Here is a 24,796-nt window from a genome sequence, read left to right as displayed (position 1 = left end):
TAATGATCATGTGTAGATGTGCATGCCATTTTTTTTTTAAAATTAATGTTGCTATGGCAACTGGTCACTATAAACAGGTTTTCCGATAAGAACCATAACTTTAAGTTTGTCCGGACAACTCCTCCTAAACTAAATGGCCAATTTCAATGAAACTTCACACAAATATAGAGGACCATGTGTAGATGTGCATGCCACTTTTTTTTTTCTTTCAAAATTATGGTTGCTATGGCAACTGGTCACTTTAAACAGGTTTTCCGATAAGAACCATAATTTTAAGATTGTCCGGACAACTCCTCCTAAACCGAAGGGCCGATTTCAATGAAACTTCACACACATATAGAGGACCATGTGTAGATGTGCATGCCACTTTATTTTTCACAAAATTATGGTTGCTATGGCAACTGGTCACTATAAACAGGTTTTCCGATAAGAACCATAACATTAAGTTTGTCCGGACAACTCCTCCTAAACTTAATGGCCAATTTCAATGAAACTTCACACAAATATAGAGGACCATGTGTAGATGTGCATGCCACTTTCTTTTTTTCAAAATTAGGTTGCTATGGCAACTGGACACTATATTACTGTGTTATCTTAGTTAGCCTCTAATTAACAGTTCCAATTCACCATTGACTCGTGCAGATTGCAGGGGTATTAATGAGCCATCCTGGCGACAGTTCTAGTTTTAAACGAAATGGTTTTAGGAGAAAGTTTTATTCATAGTTATGTTAGTATGCCACTTCATGTGTACTTTTATTATAATACAACTTGATGAACACATGTGTGGGTGTTGTGTTGTGTTGTGTTAATTTCGCGATTTCGATATGCAAACTATACGCGTGAGGTTAATTTTCGTGATCGATCCACCCATTTGTAGTTCGAGATTACGCCAATCGGTATCCGAATAATGCGCGTGGGGGAAATTTTTGCGATCAAAAGGACTCGGCGTAAATATCCCCCTCGCGTAAATTTCCACGTTTACAGTATGGTCGGCGGCTCCCATTGACGAACGTCATTTAAAGAAGGCATTGCCCACTGTATTTTTTATATCTGCAGTATTTATTCGACTGTTGTTTTGACATTTATATTAAAAACAGAAACATTTGATAATAATATGAAATAAGTCGTCCAGTTTTCACTTATCAATGAAGATATCAAAACTCTATAGTTTTCTACACCATTTTTTTTTTGTTAAAACAAGTGATCCTTCAAATCCTGAAGACTTTAAACAAAACATTTAATAAGCATTTCGTGCTTATTTATCTCTTACACATTACCGTGTTATACGAGAGGCAATTTTGAGTCCATTTTTTATTGGTTCATTTTTTCCTGAATACAAGGAAACTGATCCGATTTCGAATGGAAATTTCTTTGATTTACAACCTTAGTGATCACATCGATCAGGTTTAGTTTTGTGACCTATTCGTACTACATACATATTAAAGCATGATGAGACTTCTAATTTCTCATAAGTTTCCGTTTAATGAATATTCTGAAATTGTTCTTCTCAACAAAGTTATGTATGCATATACATGTACCTAAGTACAGGTAATATTGTAACTACGGTATTTGCGAGTAATTTCCATAATTATGTATACTGCAGCTGCTATATCATATTCAAAGTACAACATACGTATCTTCATACATTTGAAAAAGAAAACTAAAGCTTAGCATAATTTTCATTTTTTATTTCATGTCTGGTGAGGCCCAGACAAAGACCAATACATATTAAAATATCTGTACTTTCGTACAACCATGTAAACGGTAACATCAACGGTACTCACAAATATTGGGAGGTGTTCATGTGTGCGGAGTAATCTGGACATAAACAGGGGCATTGTCAAAATAATCGGCAGCACTTTTAATAACATTTTCTGTGAAAAAACGATTAAAAACTAGTTAAAACGACAATTTCCAACTATCCTTCCATAAAACGACAATTTCCAACTCTCCTTCCATACTTTCTTACACCAGCACCAGTCACTTCTTCCATTCTCGCCCTCTCATCTCCCGGTGAATAGCCCGGTCTATAGTCCAATCAATCACATGATCAGCCGTCTCGTTTACATAACGTCAACTTCAGATACTAGGTAAGTCCCCAGAGTGTTATGGAGAACACATGCATAGGTCTTCTAATGATATCTCTAAAAAGTGTATTTACTAAGCTAATCCAAATATACAGTATTTCTGTACTTGGTTTAACGGATTGGTTAAAAAAGTAATTTGTCAATTCGGCAATTAGTTACATTAAATAATCTTCGGCGGATTGATTAAGAAAAAAACTGCCGAATCGACCCATAAATAATCAGTTGAAAGTCATTTAGCAATTAAGGGAATCTTAAATACAATGTTACAGTATAATTGTGCGTTTGATACTCTTAGGTTAATACAATATATACTTTTTCGATATGATTGAATTTTGCTGTGTTCATGACCTTCCCGTGGAACCCTTATTCCGATGACTTTGTAAAAGAATGAGACCATGCACATATTACTACAAACTAGGAAATTTGAAATATAATGCTTAATATTAAAACAATGTTCATGGTCAATACTTGAAAATGCATTTTCATCGTTGATATGATTTAATGGTTAAATTTGTAATTAAATAAATATTAAAAATTAAGTATACAGGTAGGTGAGAGCTATATCTACATGTTAGTGTTAAATAAAAACACCTGTTTAAAAATAGTAATGTTCTCTCCTCCATACCCAACAACTCTTATATATTTATATATACATACAGTCTGTAGGCTTCAACATCTATTCTTTTGTGACCCAACATTCAACATAAGGATATTGGCCTCCATCACACCATATCAACAACGTCATACTCTTCTTGGTAAATGAGCTTGGTTTTTGTAGGACAAACACATGATCAATACGTAACGAAACAAAATAATTTGATTGAAAGCTCAGACCCCCATGTTTCCTAAGAATTTTCTGATATTTAGTGTTACAACCTTATATTTTTACATTTCTGAAAAAATATTGCCGAGTCATTTAAATGAAATGAACAATCACATTTTTTCCCCATCTGATTAAATTTTCAGTAGCATCTCTTTCAAAATATGATCAGGAGTTAGTACAAATCACAGTTAGTGTATAAATACCAGAAGTTAGCTGCCGGATATGTTTCCACAAATAGAATGCTTAAATAATGAAATGAAATCTTATTTCTTTTTATAACGTCTTTAGATACACTTTTCAACAATCCCTTAGCAAAATTTGAAGGTCCACAATTAAAGTTTTGAAATAAAGTCTGGAACATACTATATAAAGTTTACAAAATAGGTACCAAATGATGAATGTGGGCGCTTGCTTTTGCTGGTTATAATAACCTAAAACAGCGAGACAGTGCTGAAGAGTTCACAGTAGAATGCTTAAATACTGCCAAACATGCATGAATATAAAGACAAAGGCTAAATGCTGATATACAATATCTGGTCATCCTTAAAAAACGGCACATTAACATGAACAGCTAATTGGCCAAAAATAGATCTACAACAGACCATGAAAGTACTATATTTCTTTTCCATCTCTTTTGTCTGTAAAGCAAAATTTCTTTTAAAATCAAGAAAACATGATTAACGATAAAAACACCAACAATAGACTTAAACTCTTTAGAACCAAAACGGAAACGTTTGATATCCAAGCAAGATTAATGAAACATCAAAATAAGAGCAAGATCAAGTTTACAAATGACAACAGCACTATCAAGACAACTCCATGCCTTTCTGATTCAAATAGGTTTCTAAATGAAACAAAATAGGTTAAAAACACAGAGGAAAAATATATATTATTTCAATCTAAATCTTTATATTTAATGACTCAATGGTTTTATTAAGCACTCACAAATAGTAGAAATCATGTATACTTAAAAGTTATCAATTCACCACTAAAAAATTGTCAAGGTGCATCGACTTTACATGAACATTAACAACATGCACTTATTTCGTAAAAATGGCACATTCCCTTAAAACATCAAGTAAACAATAGCACTGTAGCATAGTAAAAATACTGGGGTATATACACACGAGCATAGAATTATCACAACAAGAATACTTCCAAAGAATATCTGGTAAAATTACTTCCCCTTATCAGGCAAACTATATGCCATTTTAATAGACCAATCTTTAACCTTTTTTGCAAAACTTCTTTTTTCTAATAAAAAAGTCCATGGATTTCAATTTAAAATAGCTAATGGACATTTTAAAGAAAAACTGTATGCATCTAAAATACATCATAATTATCTCATATATAAAACCATTGTGCTAAAAAAAGTTAGTATTTTGGCATTTAACATCTCAATACTACACTTATCTGTTCAAAGAATAGATTTAAGAAGAACGCCAAAACTGCAGCTGCTAAAAACGATGATATCAGAAGTGCATAATTCTGAAAATATACATGAAACCACATTAAATATACCTGTAATTGAAATCAAGTTGCATAAACTTCTGTATAATTCTGAGAAAAGAGAAGCTTTAACAATAAATAAAGTAGTAATATTTAGAGTTAAACATATTTTTCTACCAAATTTGGAATGTTTTTGAATTAAACAATATTGAAGAGTGCAATGCAATTATCTGTACTTTTGTATCATGAATTTTAATTACAGTGCAAACGCTCCTGGCGTGGAAGAAACTGTGCAATTTGATAATACATTCACCTTCTAACAGAAATTTAGATTTTCAAAATATTAAGTACACAAAAATTCATTGATACCAACAATAGAAATATCAATAATACACACATAATTAACTTTGAATAAAGAAGCACAATTAGAACAAGCACTATTAAACAATACATATTCCATCATGCATCAGTAGACACTTAAAAATTCTCACTACCAACTCGTACACATTAAATTCACAAATAAAAAATTATTCATTTGCAATTCTTATTAAATCAGATTAAGAAAAAAAAATTAAAAAAAGAAGATTTTTGAAATTGAAACATACTTTAATATCTTCATCACAATTTGCCCTATAGCAGGTTTCAACAAATAATTGAGTACCTTTTTAATATTCTGTCGATGTATATACCATATTCAATCACACAAATAACCTGTATGAGAACAAAAAATAACCAGATGTGTATTCCCTATACTCTGATAGTCTGTATTGCTTTACCTGGGTAGCTACCTAGCCCCACAAGTCCCCTCGTCACTACACTACATATACTACCTTATAGTAGGGGTTTACAGTGGGGACAGAAAGGGGGCCAGGCATTTTTGATAACTGTCTCTCCCTGATGTGTTACATATATGCACCCTTTGGCTTGCATCCACATTGAAGACGGGATGATAAACCAGATACATGAATAGTTATTGTCTGTTGATCATTATAAATCTGTCCGACATCATTATACTGCAATTTTCAAAAATAAAAAAAAATCATCTATGTATGCAAATTTCATCTGACATATTCACATTTGAATATGTTGCCAATAAATATATAGATCTGTACCAATATTCATCAAATTAACAAAATCAAATAAATAATTAATAATGCTGACTGAAGGACTATTCAGCAATTTTAACAAAAGACAGACTGAAATTTGATGGATTTAGGGATGATTTCTGAATAACTAATAAAAATAATAATAATAATAAAAAAAAAAAAAAAATTAATAATAGTTACATAAAAAAGACTTAAGGAGAAGCAAACAGATTAACTAGATTACCACCCAACAATTAAAAATTTCTGAATAAAAATGTCAGCAGCTAAGGCATTTGAAAATATAAATGCTATTCAGCAGTTTAAATTAACAATTAGTACCATACAGTTTTTCACTACTGTAATCAAATCAAGTACTCGCTGAATATTAAGCTTCAAATTTATGAAATAAAACTGACCTTTTGATTATATATGGATGCAAACTATCAAGTTTTTTTTCTCCAAACATATTAACTCACTTTATTACCTAAAAATCAAACATTTTTTCTTAAACTTCAAAATTTTTCAAGTCAAGGCTGATTATTTAAAAGATCAAAATAATTGATGACTGCAAAGAAGTGAAAATTGAGAGAAATATGTCAGATTAAAAAAAAGAAACAAACAACAAAAAAAACAAACAAAAAACAGTGACATTTAAAAAAAATGTCAATAAATAAATAGTTATCAGTAACATATACATTTCCTCTAAACAAAGATTAGCACTCTTTATGTTGATCTTCATATTTAGATTTTGATTAAGTATTTGTCTATTTTCAAATATAACACAAGTAATCAACAATGGATTTTGTCACTAGACCTATCGCAAGCACTTTGAAAAACTGCAGTAGATCTTATCACTTGTATGAGGTTTCAACAATCTGAATACTGACCTATTTGGGAGTCTATAGGTATTCAACACTAGTTGAAATATTTGTGCCAGTATTTACAAACAAATACGTTGCTGCAGTACAAACACATATTCTGACATCACAAACAATGTTCATTATCATATGACTAAAGGTAAAAATCTTGATATACATAAACTATTCGACATACAGACATCTAGCCTAAACACAGGAGAAATCATTTTTTCTTGGAGTGTAGCATTTCTATTAAAAGTGTCTGTTCCGGAAGCTCTCCATTTAAATGTTTGAAGTACAAGAACTCTTCTGCACGAATACTGATAAGTCGCACTTCCGGTAACCGTAGCAACACCTGTCCAAATTTGTCCTTGACACTTGGATAGAAGTTTACACAGTATTCCATCAATGCTGCATTGACTCTTTCTTGGCACTGTTCCACATGGTGACGATTCTCAAGACCTGGCACATCTACAAGACAAATAATGGAGTATAAATGCCAGTAATATATTTCTTTAAGCAAATCTGACTGTAGTTTTTTCGTGATATACTTTCACTTCAAAATTGCAAATACACAACATGATCAATGTCCGAATGTGAATAATAAACATATTGAAGTCACAACGCTTTGAAGAGAAGAGTTTTGAATTGGGGAGAAAATCAAAATCAGATTGACATTACAGTGTATAACTGTGGATTATTTTTTCGCAAGAACACACATTTTGTTTGTTTGTTTTTGTTTAACGTCCTTTTAACAGCCAGGGTCATTTAAGGACGTGCCAGGTTTTGGAGGTGGAGGAAAGCCGGAGTACCCGGAGAAAAACCACCGGCCTACAGTCAGTACCTGGCAACTGCCCCACGTAGGTTTCGAACTCGCAACCCAGAGGTGGAGGGCTAGTGATAAAGTGTCGGGACACCTTAACCACCCGACCATGGCGGCCCTTAAGAACACACAACACATACTTTTCTTTTTTAGTACATTTTACACCTCTCTTGTGTCAATCTTGTATTAAGCAATACTTATACTTCTTTACTCTCAGGATATTAATCCAGTTAACTTCATTATTGAATTTCCTTTTTGTGAAACCAGAGATGAGAGGACATACCTGGATTTAAAAGGATAAGGTACTTGAGGCACAGGTATTCGTTAACATCTATTTTTAGGTCTCTCATCTTGCGAATGAGGTCTCGGATACGATCTTTTGCATCTGCTAGGCCAAGTTTATCCAGGCAATCCAATGCTAGTTTCTGTCCACTCTCCTGAAAATTGACAGTAAAGATCATTACTTTCAATATGGAAAAATTACAAAGATTATTGATTGAAATTGTTTTTCATGCATAAACCTAAAAACCTAAAATAAACCATCAAGTGATATTGCTGCTATCTGTTATTAATGTAAAAGTATTTTGAAATGTCTGATCATATATAATTTCAATTACAAACTATCAACAGATAAAAGCCATTTCATCAACTGATCATCCAAATCTAACTTACTAGAGTTACTTCCCCTGACCAGATTTCCCTGACTAGCCGATGAACTAAGTCGAGGATGAGTATCTCACTCCAGCTGTGCTGTAACATTTTCATCTGATCCTCAACCTGTAATATTGCATAAAAGATGAGAGAATAAGAATTATCTTGCTGAAAAGTGATTAAAAGTGATCAATATTTAACAGAGAAATGTAGCTAAACGAATAACTTAAAATATCAAAGCATGCCTTCATTCACACACTTAGAATCTGAATTAGCACTGAAGCAAATAGCTAATATTGGGTTATACCACTGTTAGGATAATTCCCCTATGTAGCTAATTATAAGCTTGTAGATTTAACGAAGTTAGTTCTCACCTTGAATTCCTTGAAATACACTGACGTCCTTGCCCATTCTACCATGAGGAATAACAACTGGTCAGACAATTTGCATATCATTTGCAATAGTTTAAGTGGTTGGTTGACTACGTCCTCATGGCCATACTGAGTTTGCACAAATGAGAAAAGTTTCTGACATATTTCGTTTTCGTCAGTCAAATTTGCTTTCATGTCTATAATCAATTGAGGCACGATTGGCACGATAGGTGGCGCTGCAGCCATCGGTGACATCTGGTGGTGGTGGGGTTGTTGCGAGTGGTGGTGCTGATGGTGATGGGGAGGGTGAATGGGCTGGTGATGGGAGTGGGGGTGGTGTTGAGAATGATGCTGTGATGGACTGTAGTTGTTCCTTAATGCTGTCATCATGGAAGGGTAGGTCTGCTGCGACAGGGAGGAGTAGTGCCCTGGAGGAGAGGACACTGGGGAATGCTGGGACATGCCCGACACCCGACTTAGATCTGTAGGGGGAGAGTCGGGCATTGCAGGGGAGGGCATGCCAGAGAGAGGAGAGTGGTTCATCCCGTAACCACCCATGTTTGCATTGATACTGGCAGCCATTTGCTGTAGGATTGCTGGGTCGGGTTTAATGTCCTCGGAGGAGGGAGGGAGAGGGGCCATTCCATTCATTAGGTGCATGCCACAAGATGCCATTAGATGGTGCTGCTGCCTTGCCACCTGTTGTTTCAGTGCTCTATCACGTTTGTACATTGGGCCAAACTTGTTCCTTCCTCCTCGCATTCTATCCTGCCTGACTGCTACAAGACAAATAACAAAAGAAAAATTGAAATAATCCATTAAAACCATGAAAATAATTTGAGTAATATAGCATGCTTCTGTCCTACAGTACTTTAACAGACACAGATTACTATCTGGTATCAAGAACCCAATGCATTTTCATTAATCTTGAAAATGCTTGCAACAAATCCATAACATATTTTTAATGCTATTAATAAATAAATGAAACAAACCTTAAGTGAGAGACTTTTGAAACCAAATTAGCAATCTGTGCTTTAGTAAGTACTAGGGAAAGAGCTGAATCCTTAGCAAAATGTGCTAGAAACAGCCTACATACAGCATTCTTGAAATAACTTTTAATATGCAATCGAAAGTTGTAATTTTTAAAGTTCATGTTCCTGGAAGAGTTAAACAAAATTAAACTACATCGTGAATGTTTCCCTTTAAACAAGTCATCAAATCCAGGAAAACATATGGCTTTATCATTTTGACACCAATACCTTTACAGCACCACCATTAAATTATGTAATGATCACAATTATAGGGAGCTTTCTACACCACAGTCTCCGTAATCAATTATTCATCAGCTCTGCTTCACCAAGCTGTGAGAATGCAATATCAAATTTTAATGACTGTATTGTCTCCTTTTAATTTACTTCCATCACAAGGGATGGAGCTGACAAGGGACTTCTAAATAATTCAAAACTACGGCTGCATTTATCTAGACAACGTCAAGTTTGAAGCACATATTGCGACATTTCTACAAAGTTTATTTTTTTAAGTTCCATTACAAAGGTAATTCTGATGAACAAATGAAAATAAAATGCCAGTTAAGTTTATTTAACACAATAAGTTTAGCCAATTACTTTTTTAATCCTCTTTTTATGTACAAATTACTGCTCTTGAATGTCATCAGTAGTATTTTTTTATTTTCAGGCTTTTGCAAGATCTGTTTGCTGTTGCCATATAGGTGTGCCCTACATACCAGTTTTATAATGCAAAGCCCTAGCCTATAGCATCATGATTCCACAAACAGATACACCTACCCTCTAGCTTCATCCCAACACTCAGACATTTTTGAAATCTACAGAAGGGACATCGTTTCCTCTGGCTTTTGTCGATGTGACAGCTTCTATTATCAACACATGAATACACTTTCTTGTTCTGTACTGTTCTTTTGAAAAATCCTGCAACAAAATGAAAAGATGTTACAACAATACCATATGTATCATTAATTGTGTTATATGTGGCTTTTAATATTCATCAAGCAATTCTGTGATGTTCTATGCTATCTTTGAGAGATCTATGAAAAAACACCATTCTAATTTAATTTTAAAGCAATCACCTGCAGATCTAGATGAACCTTACAATTTGCTCCCAATATACTTGGAAGTTTGGAACAGGGGTGCTGATAGCATGATTTAAAGCATTTATTAGCAAATCTTTATGGTAACATTTTACTAAGCATCAAAAGAATAAATTAACATTTGCAATAAATAATAAGGATAAACTGGACAGCACAGAATGTTACCAGGGGTTTTAATGAAATGGAATGTATCAAATAAAAGTCTGTCAAGAAGGATTTTTTTATATACATGTACCAGCAAAAAAGAAACCATTTGCATACTTTGAACTAACTCTTAATGCATAATTTTGAAAAATATTTTCAATATTGTATGCATATCTGTCATAAAATATCATGCACATTCCCATAATATAGGGATTACCAGCCCACCATGACAAAATCTCCTTTGAAGGTCTGATTAATGAGAATTTTTCTCATAAATAAGCAACATTTCTAATTACCACAATGAAGCTTTCCACACACCAGTGCAATGAGTAATTGACAGGTGTAAATAATTAAATCATATATTGTCATTCTGTGTTTACTACCACTGTACATGTACATTCATAATGTATACCAGTAAAATATATCTCACACACAGGTATTGACAACAAGTACACTGATTAACTGACAACCACATGCATACACTGTACAGCTACTTTGTATATATGTTAACTACTTCACACTCAAAAATCAACATGTGCAAACACACTATGTATTACATGTTTTCAGATGGTGGTCCAAAATTAAAGTAAAAACATAACCAATGCAATGGGCATTATATCATGACAAGACATTTACAGACTTGTAAAACGGGAAATCTGGTTTGTAAATAACAGATTACACGAACAAGCACAGCTTCAGTAGTTAAATTTCATTAATGAACAAGAGCTTATCGGAATATTTCAGTTAATGTGGGGGACAGCCAGGACAAACATGTGCTTACCATAGCTGTCATCCCATGCTGATACTGTTTACCAAGTTAGAATTAATTCCAATTGAAATCAAACAAATGATAGTCAAAAATGAGAACAAATAATGGTCAAAATGTGTTTTCCCTATAAAAAACTGTAGTAAACTTTATCCCCTCCCCAGGGGAAAATGTGAGACCCCAGGGTAATGAAATTCATGATTTTGGTAAAGCACCTAATTAAAGCTTCCTGTCAAATTTCATTGAATTTGATCCAGCAGTTTTGGAGAAGTTGATATACAGAGGGGGAAGGTCAGTGCACGGCCGTGAAACCAACACATTTTAAAACAGGTTTTGCATGCTTTGTACCTTTAATTGGGGCACACACATATCATCAAGTTAACTTTATACATAATAACACCAAGAAAGCAGATTATGATTTACATCATGTAATATCAATACAGAGGAGACAAAAGCATGCTAAATGTTCATGTGTCATATTGAAGCAAAATTATTCTTCAGAGGAGTCAAAAACCCAGGTTTTAAATAAATCAGCAGGGGTGTAAAAATATTTTTCACACCACTTGCCCTGGGCAAGTAGAGCCCAAAAATCTGCTTGCCCGATCATAATTTTACTTGCCCCAATATGCGATACAAAAAGGAATATCTTGAATCATTAGTGTTAACAGTGTTTTTCAATTACAATTTAGAAATACAATCACTATTTTATTTCTTCAAAAATGTTCATCTAAAATTAAAAGAATTATTTTTATAATTAATTGTGAACCACAAGTATTAAAATTTTACTGTTTTTCTTTATTTTTTTCAATTCCAGAACTTTTGGTCCAGATTCCGCCTTCATTATTAGTTGCCAAATTGTACTTCCAGCAAACATAAACAAAGATCGTTTTCATATGTTAAAACTTTTTGCTGCTGTCTTATAAGAGCATTTAGGCATAGATTGCAGTAAGTTAGCTCTTTTCATCCCTATTTCATACTTCAGATGCAGTTTCTATTATTTTTATCAGCATAAATGCCCTTTAAAATGTCTTTGAACTGAATGTGCCTCTGGTGACCTAGTTTCATCGTTCGACTTCAATAGCTAATTGTTACGTTTATAATATATTTCAATATATATATATATCCAATTCCACTACATTCTGGAAATCCAACATGAAAGTTAAGATAGAGACAATATTTTTTTCACTTGCCCAAGGCAAGTACACCAACATTTTTCACTTGCCCGAACTCAAAAACTACTTGTCCCGGGCGTCGGGCAAGTGGATTTTTACACCCGTGAATCAGTGAAGGTTTTCTTGGGTAGAGGATGAAAATGCTTTTGTGTAAAAATATAAACATCAGCACAACAGAGAATGCATTACATTTCAATGAAATTTAAACACACTTTGCAGATTATATCACTTTGAGGTGGAGGTAGTAGTGGGTGAGGGGAGGGATGTGTGCTGCCTTCAGAAGAGTGTTGCATTGATGTATCAAATATATAATTCTGACCAATTAAAAGTGCTGCTACATTGTCGAAAAGTTCAGTAGAATGCATCGTACAATATGGTCCTCTCGATCTTGGTCAATATGGAACTCTCTAGTGTTCTATTTATAGACTATAATCAGAAATTCCATCTTTCTTTCATGTTATAAATATTTGCCATGTTGTTGCTCTGCTCCCAGGACATGTTATAAAATGGCTTAGATATTTTGCAATAAATTTCACATAAACTTCCAATTCTTAAACAATAACCAAAATGTGGTTCACAAATATGCCCTCCCAAAACTTCATAATTAAAATTGTTCACTAGGGGATGGAGCTTATTTGAACTGTAAATATGGTATGTCAGGATGTCACATAAGTATTGACCAAATATGTTTCTGTTTCAGAAATTCTTACCGAGTTAGATCATTAGTTGTACGATCAAATAAAGTTTTTGTTTCAGAAATTCTTACTGAAATCATTAGTTGTGATCAGAAATCTGAGTAATCAAACCCATGTTAAGAGTGTCTACATTACTTTGTCCATCCATCAGTCAACAGGGCAGTGACTTCTAAACAATGCTAATTTGTTACCTGTTGTTTTGAGTAAACATGCCCTAAGGAATATTTACACGGTTTATGTGTACTTACGTTTTTACGACTCATGATCAGTAGTGGTCAGTGACACAGACCTAAGTTTTACACTAAGGGGACTGAAACCCCAAAGATGGCCGATATCCTTAGCATCCCCCCTTACATCCTCCACATCAAATCCATAGACATGCATGTGTTGATGATTAAAACTGGATTACTCACCTTTACAACTTTCACAGGTCAGAAGACCATAGTGATAGCCAGACACCTTATCTCCACATACTGGACACAGCTCATCAAAGCCAGACTTCACATCTGGAGGGTACTGCATCTCATTAACAGAGGTTGAAGCTGAAGAAAAAAAGAAAACAAAATTAGATGCCCATTATGACTTTGAAAACAAATATTAGATAAAGCCAATCTGATTGGGATGTAATATTTCATCACAAAATAGTTTGGAGAATTTTCTATCATTCATCCATTTTGACATCATACTAGTAAAATGTTTTGAAATATGATCCATTGATGGTACAACTGACAAAGCTTTAAAAACAAGGGCACACTGTGTAGATATAACCCCATAAAACAATGGGTTTGAAAACTAATGCAAGCTAAGCTTGAAACATTGTACACTCAAAATGTGCAAATGAAAGTCACAAAAATAAACGAAGAAATACATGCTACACACCTAATACAAATACAAATACCAAGTTTAGTAAAACCTTTCTGACATTGTAAAACAACACAGAATGCTTGATTCTGAAAGTTGTTTTTGACTGCCCAATTGTATTTCAAATTTATTCTGGCAGGCCTGATCCTGTTGATTATACCTATTTGTAATCAAATATTTTTAGGAATAATGATGTATTGATACATCTATGAATGCAAGAACTCTTGGTCTAGTTCATGATCAATATGGTTTAATGGAAAGCAATATTAATAGATAAATTTTTTTCATCTCATCATCTATAATCTTTATTTCATAAACCAACAAGCAGTATATATACAGAAACTGATATCAAAACCACAATTTTACAAGACAGCAGTATTACCTTTCATAAGAGAAATTGATCAAACATATATATTGATTAAGTCATTATGGGACAGTTTTACCCAGATTTATAGGACAATATTGGATAAAAAATTTACTATGCAATGATACACTACAGTTTGACATAAGGAGTAGTTGTCAGCATTGTTAGATCCCTACAGGTAATATCTTTATATTAGTTCCTTATTACTAGCTATAGTCAGCAGAGCACTTAGTACTGCGAGTCTTCTAACAATAAAATCATATTTACTTTTTGAAATATGACAAACTAATGACTCTTACAATCAATGTAAATTATTTGAAAAATATTGATAAACTCCTAACTGTTACACTGATATCCTCTCAATCAAATCTCAATTGTCTTGATTTTCCCTAATTTTTTATGAGTAGTTGCCAAATGTATCAAGATTTTCATTCATTTATTCATTCACTCACTCACTCACTTATTCAAAGATTTTATCAAAAGTCTCATATAAATGAGTCTCGGTCTTAAATTGTGACAATTTGATGAAATTAAATTGAACATTAACAATGACAATGCATGTCAGATCATGGAAATCTGTGGCAAGTGGCAGGAATATATGTCAATAATGAAAATCAATTGACAATCATGCTTGGTACAGTTTTCTAACCAGTAGGTAGGCCTATAATATTGTATGTCTTTGTTTAGAAGTCAGACTTTCTTTTATTTCAATTTCATTATATAACATTGCATTGTGTTAATTTGATCTGAAAAAAAGTTTGATCTGCAAAAAAGTCAATATAGACAGATCCACTATATGCCATATGATATATATATACCACACACAATTAAATTATTGAATTGTACATGTTTATATCAAAATTATTCTCCAGAGAAAATTTATACAGTGGACAATTTTTTTATGGTCAGCGTTATAATTCTGAAACCTTCAACTGCATTTAAAACAATAATATCTGTATTCAAATTGTTTATTTACATGACCATAACCAGCATCAAGGTACATGTAATTTGAAAAATACTCAGCAATCAAAATGGATTTTCCACACTTATTATGTTTTCTTTTATATTCTGCAACGTAACGAAAACAAACGTTTTGAATATGGCAACATTTTCTACAAGAGAATAAATCCCGTAAGTTCGGTTTTTGGAATGTCTTAATTATTAATTAATTTTAATTCAGACAAATAGTGTATATACATGAAGAACCCATGAAACATTCATAAAAATAAGTTAAGTATTATATACAAAATACGTTCAATGGAAGTAACGATCTCTGTGATGTTGAGACATTCCGTTTCAATTTGATTGATGAACCGAGATCGGCACGGCACTCCTAAATCCGAAATGTCTGACGGACAAAATGAGATACCGAAGCATCTCAACATTTACAGAAAACCCGAATATGAAGCAACGATATTGATTTCAAATATCAGACTACACCAAGTCAAAGAAATAACAAATTTCCTCTCATAAGCTTTCTTAATTTTGAAGAAACATGCCTACTACATTTGAAGAAAGCAGACGTTTTTTTCTGTCTGAATATTCCGATAAAATCACCGACGAATGTTGACACTTGGTACGAAATTGATCTACCAGTTGTAAACATAAAACGGTCATATAATCAAGTTGCTGATGTAAATATGAGAATAAGGATATCAGAACTTACGGTCTTTGTCTATTTCGTGTAGTCTTCTGTTCATTGTTATCAAGAAACAGCAGTAAATCGCAGGGCAATGAACCTAGCCAACATGGAAGTTATTCTTGATGCATAATTAGGTCACTCAACGAAGGAGAGTTACGGTGCAAGGGAAGTAACTCTTAAGAACAACATTGAAATAAATTATGTTCATAAATAAAATAAAGTAGACTTCACTATAACTATACATTTTCCAAAAAAAAAACCAAAACAAAACATCATGGAAATACTTTCGAAAGACTATATTTTGTGATTTGTTTTACATCTTGATTATATAAATATCAGAAATTTTGACACAAACTCTCCCCCCACCCCCTTCCCCCAGATATAATACATATGTAGTATAGTGGCCATGGTTTAGTACATCAATATTTTGTTTATTTCAATGGCCTAAGTTAATAATTTATTTTCTCAGAACATTTGTATGAATCATATATTTCACAGAAAATAGCCTAACATACATTTAATAACAAAATGCAAAATTTTATGACATCAGGATGGCAAAAATTAAATCAGTTCATGCAAAAATACAATGAATTTAACTGATAACCCAAAGAGAAAATTATGTTAATAAATTTATGTCAATGTACTGGCTTTCTATTTTTAATTTTTATATGACTAGCAGTATATCACAGAAGAAAATTACAGTATAATCTTATTCTGAAAATTATGATTTTAGTGAATCTGTGAATAACTGTATCAAATATCATTATCCTGATTACCAGTGTATCCAGTATATCAGTTGATAAGTTTGCGGTAGAGATGGGACCAGCTGACTGACACTATCAGCTGGTTCAAACTAGATATCATTAATATTTACATAGACATGAATACCTAATGCATGTATAGGTATACCATGTATGCAGGAATTTGCCACATGGACAACTGATCAGAATTTAACATTATTTCTTTGTGAACATGAAGTGTTTTTTTTTTAAACCAGATTTCAAAACACAAATTATTAATTCACCTGGGGTTTATATTCAGCTATGATTTGACAATAATTAATCAACATATATATAAATGTACATATGATGATCGAAATTGAAATATTTTGAAGTCTGATTAAAATACATATCATCATTATACATTACACAAAGAGAGTGGCTGATAAGGGGTCATTTTCAGTTGACCACACTGCAAACTATACAGTTTTTGTCAATTAAAATGTGTTTCTTACATGCCAGTTTGACAGTAGCTTGTGCAAATTGAACAGCTATATCAAAACAGTGAAAAAATTGAAAACGTTCATTGGCCTCCCCTAATCCCACTTTTTCTCCTTCCAGGAGAGTGTCTGTTATGCCAAATCAAATCCCACAAATAACTAGAACTAGGCATGCTTTGTCCATAAGATTCATTGTTTTGGGCATGAAGTGGCTGGTGATGGGCACAGCCATCTTAAGTTTGGTTGACATTCAGATTCGAAACACTTGGGATATCATGAATGCAATAATGACCAGCCATGATGGGTGCCGAGAGGAAACAGGCTCTGGTAAAATTTTACCAGCTGCATTTTGATTGGTTCATTGAAGGTCAACTGAACATGATCCCTTATTGAATTGGCTACTGTCAGATATTCACAACAGCGTATAATGATGATGATCTATATCAGATTGAGTATCCAGTTAACACAAATGTTGCACTAAAGAAAATTTTAAAATCCCGATATTTTTTTTTTGCATCTTCTCCTTATAAGTATTCCCGTTATCTTAAGTCAAAATCTTAAAATATGGAAAAAGAAATTTGAGGCAGACCTGGAAGACAATATTGTGACTATTCCCCATTCACATTCTAATGAATGAATTAAGAAATGCCCCCCCCCCCCCCCCCCCCCAATATTTCCATGATTTCCTTTTACAGGTACAAATATGTCTTTTTCTTGTTCTTGATAAAAATATGTTTAAATACTTTTGTGACAGAAATTCCCAAATCAAAAATGGTATGGTAGATTTTGACACCAGTATACCAGGTACTTAGAAGAAAGAACAACAATTTATTCTGATTAAAATTAGACTTGCAATTCTGATTATGTAAGAAATATATTTTTTATACACTTTATTGGAGTGCATCATAGAGAAGTGGAATTAAAAGTCAAATTTTGATTAGACTGGGTGAAACAACATCCAAAGCCAAAGAGACATACAATCTTCGAATATTGATAATAATGGATACTGAAGTTGTTTGAGCTTTCATTGTGAATAAGCTTCTTAGTTTGAAGTTAATAACTGGTAATCTGTCATTACTGTAATTACTTAATATAATGAACAGACATCCTATAACAAAATGCATAAAGGGCCATAACTCCAAAAATAAAGGATGGATAATAATGGTTATCAAAATCATCCAAACTTTCATGATTATATAAGCTTCTTAATTTTGAATTCAAAAAAATATGTAATTGATACAGGTAGTCAATCAGATTATACAGTGTAATGTCTAAAAATGGTCACACATCATACAGAAATGTCAATCCTATTTTCAGCACCAGTTCATAAATGTTCAATAAATTAACCCACAAAAAGTTAATAAGATACCCTTCAATATAAGACAAACCTAGGTTGACAAATTCCAAAAATACATTTGTAAATTTTGAATGGTTACCTCCCTTTCTCCAGAATTGATGAAACACAATTATAACTTCACTAAGCATGTTATACCTAGTTGTAGACTTCATTTGATAAAGATTTTAATTTAAGCCTTCGTCATGTAACTGAATAAAAGTTTCACTATAATTTAGTTATAAAAAGTTACAATTTTAAAATGTCAACTAACTTGACTAAGGTCAAAAAAATACTGGTACCAGTTTCCGCTAACCCTATGGTTTTGTGCCTACTCTGAAGTCTTTTTTGGCAATTATAAAGAAGGAATATTTAAGTCAAGCTTGCTTGTCTATATAACTTTAGTAAAAATGATATAGAAATAAAAAGATTTCCTTATCTATCTAAATATAGCTACTCTATTTTTTCTTGTATGTTATATCATTAGCAGAAACACATGTATAATTTTTAAGGCCTGATCACATTTGAACTCATGAGTATAAGTCTTTGTATATTTGTATTGTATATATCTTTACAAAATGGCATTATATCAGATCAGTATAGGCTATTAAGTTATCAAGAAGCAATGATGGACCAATGTCTAAACTTTTGAAGCTATACAGCTAGGACTAAAGAGTTAAATAAAATAGACTGGAAACAACAAGCCAAGAAATGAAAATCAATAGATTAATTCCATTACATTCAAACTGTAACACTATGTATGTGCTCTTGTCATTATAAGCTATTAGCATTTTTTTTTCAAACTTTAGCTTTTAAGTACCATCTGTAATGAACGAATGAATGGACAAACAATATTAGTCCGGGAAAAAGGACATATACAAATAGCAAGAAAGTAGAAGAAAGACACATTGGGAGGTGATAATTTTACATGGATGAAAATGCAGACAGCTCATACTATAAAGTAACTTGACAATTAATGGGGTAGGAACAGGTCCTATTTAACACAACAAAACAAGGCACGAGAACTGTTTTTCATGATGAGGTAGTGATGAATTACTAAAGACAACTATGTTTCAACAATAATCAATGATTATCTTACCCTGATTATACAGGGGCCTGTACCTTTTCTATTGGGAAAATAAGGCCATATTTTTTTAATGTCCGAAAAAATGTACTTTCTTCCAAGCTTAAAAAGAATAATCAAAACTATGCTTTGATATCATTTGAATATGCATACTATAGCTATGATCAATCTATTATAACATTGGCTTGTGAAAACATTATGTGAAATGTCTTATGATCATCAGTTCTTCATATTTATTAACAAACAAGGAAACTTACAACTTCTGACTGGGAAAATATGAACTAAAAATTGGGAAAATACAGCAAATTCGGCCCCAAATCCACCCAAAAAAAATCACTGATAATTTTCCATATTTTTGCATAAAATAATATGTTTATCTTCATTTGCATGAACAAAAAAATTCACATAAACTGAACATTTCAAGTTTATTCTCTTTTGTTTTTTATGTGAAACCAAGGAATTCATAGTGCTATAAACACCTTGTAACTGATCCAGGCTTAATTTCGTTACTTTTTATATAACCTGGGTAAAATATTAGCCACAATATACCAGCTACTGAGAAAGACTAGTAATCCAAGGTCCCAGGTTCGATTCCTAGCAGAGACATTGAAATGTCTAATTCATCATGCTCTTGGCCACAGGCGCTTGCATAGAAAATGTGATTTTCAAAAAAAAAAAAAAAAAATAGATATGACAGTTGTATGTGTAGCTTAACAGATTACACATACCACTGTCATATCATTTTTTTTTTTTTTTTTTTTGAAAATCGCATTTTCTATGCAAGCGCCTGTGCTCTTGGCTACACTTAAGTGCTTAAAATGAAAATGAAAATTTATTGAATGACACCTGTTCAAAAACATTACTTTTTTTAGGTAATGCATTCAAAAAGAAGAGGTAACCTCATTTTCAGCCATAAGGTGAGATTTGTATTTGCTATTGTAGTATACAAAGAAAAGAAAGTTAAGAAACCTCTTTTACAAATATGTTTTTCATGTCACAGCAGAAATTAAAATGACTGGGTACTTCAACAGTGAGTAAAAATCAACATGTTTAAAAAAAAAGGTTTGGCAGTGTATGTATTCTAATGGGTGTCAGGACGTACATTGTACAGTATACCTTACACCACTGGGCCAGCTATCACAATGCCAACGTCCCTACATAGCTCTGTATTCACAACACAAAATATCCCCTTTCCTCAAATCATCTTGTCTTAAAGAAATATGAACTGGTTTCATATATGAAGCACTTGTCGACAGATCATGGTAAGATTATACATGTATAAAGCAACTTTATACATGATTCCTTGTTTCACTAGCACAGTGTATTTACCTACAATGATAGCCATAGAAGTGGGCTAGGATTTTTTTTTTCTTTTTCAATTTTTTTTAAAGTAATTTCAAAACACAACTGAAACAAGATATATGCATTTATAATTCAGAGTGAATCTAACAATTTGTTGGCCAGAAATTAGTTGTGTAAGCTTACTTTGGTAACATATCATTAATTATCAAGTTACAATTACTGCAATACTCAGTGCCCGAAGGTAGATACTTACATAATTACTTACTAATATCCAACCCTAGAAGAACCTACACAGTGTAGAGTTTAACACCTTGTCACCATGGATGGAATTTATCATATGCAATTTCTAACAAGAGAACAAATCATGCAATAGCACATTTCTCTAATATAATGTCAAAATTATGAATATGCATATACGTGTGAAAATAAGATACATGTTCATAGTATGTTCGCATCCAGTAACGGCATATACCTCTGCTTAGTCCAAACATATACGCAGGATTTGTAAACAACAGTCTCTGAAGTCGGTTGTACATGGAGAATCCAAAGAAATTTGTCATGATTGTGAATCAAATAAAACAGGCCAGCAGATTTCCAGCAGATTGTTTTCATCACATGCCAAAACTTAAAACTCTGACCATGTTCTAAAGTCTGTAAATCTAAATTGCACCCGGCCCATAGAAGTTTACACTAAATATTCACCTAATTTGATATATTTGACAGCAAGGAAACCACTATTGGGCCTCTAGCATTCTCTAGTCGAATACATGTACAGTTGGTTAGGTGGTGACTAGTATTGGTGACACGTACACTCGCCTTTCTTATAGGATACCAGGGATGGATTCCCTGATCGGACACGAAAAGGTACAGGGGTCACCTGTTCATGACCATGAGGGATTTTCCTTGGTCTTCCGGTTTCCTCCCACCCTTGGGTGCTACAGCACCAATTTTAGTTATGTTGTGAAATAATTTTATATGAGTATTCATCAAAGATTGTTAATGCTGTCATTTTTGGCATGTGCACGCCTCCATCCCACCATCATGTCTCTAAGCTCAGATAATATGTCAAATAATGACAATATTTATAAGGTCACTCACACTCCATGCACAACAGTAAATATTTTACTGACACATCTTAATCCCCACCCCGGGGCCCGCTCCCACATTTCGTTCAAATAATCATAGTAAAAGTGGTGGTACTAGAATTAAGAATTACAAAGTATGAATAATTATGATGAAAAATATCCAAAAAGATCTATTCCATGAGGATGCCTCACTAAGTCATGCAGGTAGTCAGATAAGGCAGGTTTGACTTCATCACTTCAAATAATTTGGCCTATAACGGTTAGTAATTTTGACACCTTAGCAAAAGAAAACCTCAGATTAAGGTGCCGGAAATCATTTCTGAATGATCTTCCAAGACAGATTATAGATGATCACACCTCGGGACATGTAATTAGTTATAAACACCAATAACAAATTCTTGGCACCATCATAAGTACATTATGGATATATATATGTGGCAGCCAAAATGTTTCCATAAGTAGCGAGCGCAATCTAGTTTTAACACAGTAATATAAATACTGTTAAAAACATCTTTTAAGAATAACTCTTCTGATCATATATATGTTTCTGCACAATTAGTTACTCTTTCAGGGCATTGACCGGGATTTGTCACCTGAAGTGTGAGTGTGAACTTGTGACATCCTGTGGCTAGATTATATATGAAGATGTACTTTTCCAATCCAATACACACAGATACAAGTCTGCTTAGTCTTAACAGAAGATAGACACGTGGTGATGGAAATTTGTTTTTCAAATACACAAATTTAGCTTGTATTGATCTGGACATGAAATATTGGGATTTAATTATTTGAATTGATTTTTTAGAGTTCTCTGTATTGGATTGTGGAAGAAGAGAAACTGCAACTGTGTACAGTACAGGTAATTATCAATCATCGATTAACAGGTAGTACAGGTATACATGGTATATAATGATCAATGACATTTGGAACACCGATATTTGAGTCCTGGGCCAATGATTTTCCTGCAGGACTCATTTTCCTGTGGTATTCATTTTCAATCTATGGGATTTAATAAATTTATTGCCCACGGGTAATTTGTGAAAATGGTGCTTAGGATTTTAAAAAAAAATTAGTAAATATTTTTCCTTTATGATGTATGTAGGTCTCAATATTGTGAAAATAGCAGTAAATCATGAACCTGCAGCGAATCATATTTCACAGATAGGTGATTTAGTGCTTGAGATCAGGAATTCACAGACCCGAATAGAGCACAACTTTGAAAACTGTGAAATTGTCACCCTTTTATGTTTTAATAATATTGAGGTGAACACAATTGAAAACTAGAATTAAGATGTTAAGAAATGAGACGGATACATCATGGTATAATGAACGACGTCATCAAAAGATACTTGACGCAGAGAAAATATCTTCCGACATTTCCTGAACTGTTTCCTGAAGTTTTAATTTTGAAAGCTTTAGTTGATGAGAGTATTGTGAGGGATTAAATTTAAAGCAAATGATGTATCTCTCTTGGTGATATAAATTTATGTTGTTAGCTACAATGACAATTAAGACATAAGAAAATTACATGGCTGGTGGTAAAATATATTCTGTTTTAAGATGACTTTTAATGCATGGCTATACCTTATGTTAATTATTATCTATCACCACTTGATCATGACATTAACTCCATAATCAATGGGAGTGAATTTTGACCTTAATTTCTTATCAGTCTTGGAATCAAGTAATTTTAAAATATATATACTAATACCTTTTCATAAAGTATGAAAGAAATATAATTTGATACTGATTTAATATATTGTTTCTTCAAACATCAAGCTGAGTTTTCTTTGAAATAACAATTCTTCATTTCAACCTACTTAATCTACATTAAAATTATTATTTCATCTCACTGTATCAACAAAATGTTTGCTTGATCATGCACCCTTCGACCTATGTGTTTTACCTATCTAAGTTATGAATATTCATAATCCATATCCAAAGCAGCCAAATGATTCTAACATACATGTATTATTTATTGCATGTTACATAAATCAATATTCAAAAATCCGAACTGTGTATTATATTACTCATTAAATAACAGTCTGTATATTGTATATCTTATAATAGTCCTACGTCACATATGCCATAGGAGGGCAGCGAGTGGACAGGATTTTTTCCCTCTTTATCTCCCTCTAGGGAGCCTCATATACTAAACCACATGTCAACAAATTCGGTGCAATGCTCCACAAACCGGCATACCATAGCACAAGTTTTCGCCTAATTTTACCCGTGACAGCTCGTCATTAGTTGATTTTTGTATCCAAGCACATACGGAAAGACAAACTATTTACTTTGCACTAAAAACAACGGTTGATTATATGACCTGTGAAATATTTTGTGCACATTTCCGACTGCGTATCTCACCTTCGTCATTCCCTTCCCCCTGACTCGAGTTGCTGCCATGCTCCGAGTTGGATGTATTACTCTGTAACTGAGAGTCAAATTCTGACTTTTCCATGTGTTGTATCATACTGATACAATAACCAGCGAATAAGGTTATACTTTAAGTCTTATAAATCGCTTTCCGCTTTCACAGATTCATCCAAAATTATCTCCTTTTCCGTCCTCTCCGCGGCCTCCTGCACAGCAAACCCGTAATCAGCTAACAGGTGCTCTCTACGCATGCGTATTCGAAACGCAAAGTAGGACAGTTTATGATACTTTGTTGTAAACACGGCAAACTGGTAAGGCAAGAGAACAAACGTTAGATATACAATAAATATCCCCATTGACACATATACTACGTTAAGAAATCAGGGAAGTAATTTATATTAAATCAGACATTGTGAATGAATGTTTCATATTGATGGAAAACGGTAGGTAATTAGAGGAAAGACGACTAAAGCGTTTCCCTG

The 24,796-nt window shown here is 33.1% G+C and overlaps 1 protein-coding gene across 2 annotated transcripts; it reads right to left on the bottom strand.

Annotated features, from left to right (window-relative positions):
* Positions 1-1,673: 1,673 nt before the first annotated feature.
* On the bottom strand, positions 1,674-24,558 carry LOC117321843 (nuclear receptor subfamily 5 group A member 2-like). 2 transcript variants are annotated; one of them, XM_033876433.1, is made up of 7 exons: positions 24,306-24,558; positions 13,462-13,590; positions 9,952-10,092; positions 8,150-8,925; positions 7,797-7,901; positions 7,408-7,561; positions 1,674-6,772 (listed from the first exon to the last, which is right to left on the bottom strand). In XM_033876433.1, the coding sequence occupies exons 1-7, from the start codon at positions 24,409-24,411 to the stop codon at positions 6,525-6,527; spliced, it is 1,659 nt and encodes a 552-aa protein (XP_033732324.1). In that variant the 5' UTR covers positions 24,412-24,558; the 3' UTR covers positions 1,674-6,524. The 2 variants fall into 2 exon arrangements, with proteins under 2 accessions (XP_033732324.1, XP_033732325.1); XM_033876434.1 differs by lacking the exon at positions 24,306-24,558 and adding an exon at positions 15,940-16,087 and having other exon boundaries at positions 6,525-6,772.
* Positions 24,559-24,796: the final 238 nt, after the last annotated feature.

This window comes from Pecten maximus, chromosome 2 (genome assembly GCF_902652985.1).
Source record: "Pecten maximus chromosome 2, xPecMax1.1, whole genome shotgun sequence".
In the NCBI taxonomy this organism is placed as follows: Eukaryota; Metazoa; Mollusca; class Bivalvia; order Pectinida; family Pectinidae; genus Pecten; species Pecten maximus.
This window is presented reverse-complemented; position numbering and strand designations above follow the sequence as displayed.

Bases quoted from the DNA above. Each gene is read 5' to 3' on its own strand.
- LOC117321843 (XM_033876433.1), bottom strand. From the start codon at position 24,411: ATGATACAACACATGGAAAAGTCAGAATTTGACTCTCAGTTACAGAGT. The intron at 10,093-13,461 runs GTGAGTAATCCA...ATTTTGTTGCAG, and splicing joins GACCTGTGAAAGTTGTAAAG to GATTTTTCAAAAGAACAGTA. The intron at 7,562-7,796 runs GTAAGTTAGATT...GTCAATTTTCAG, and splicing joins GGTCAGGGGAAGTAACTCTA to GAGAGTGGACAGAAACTAGC.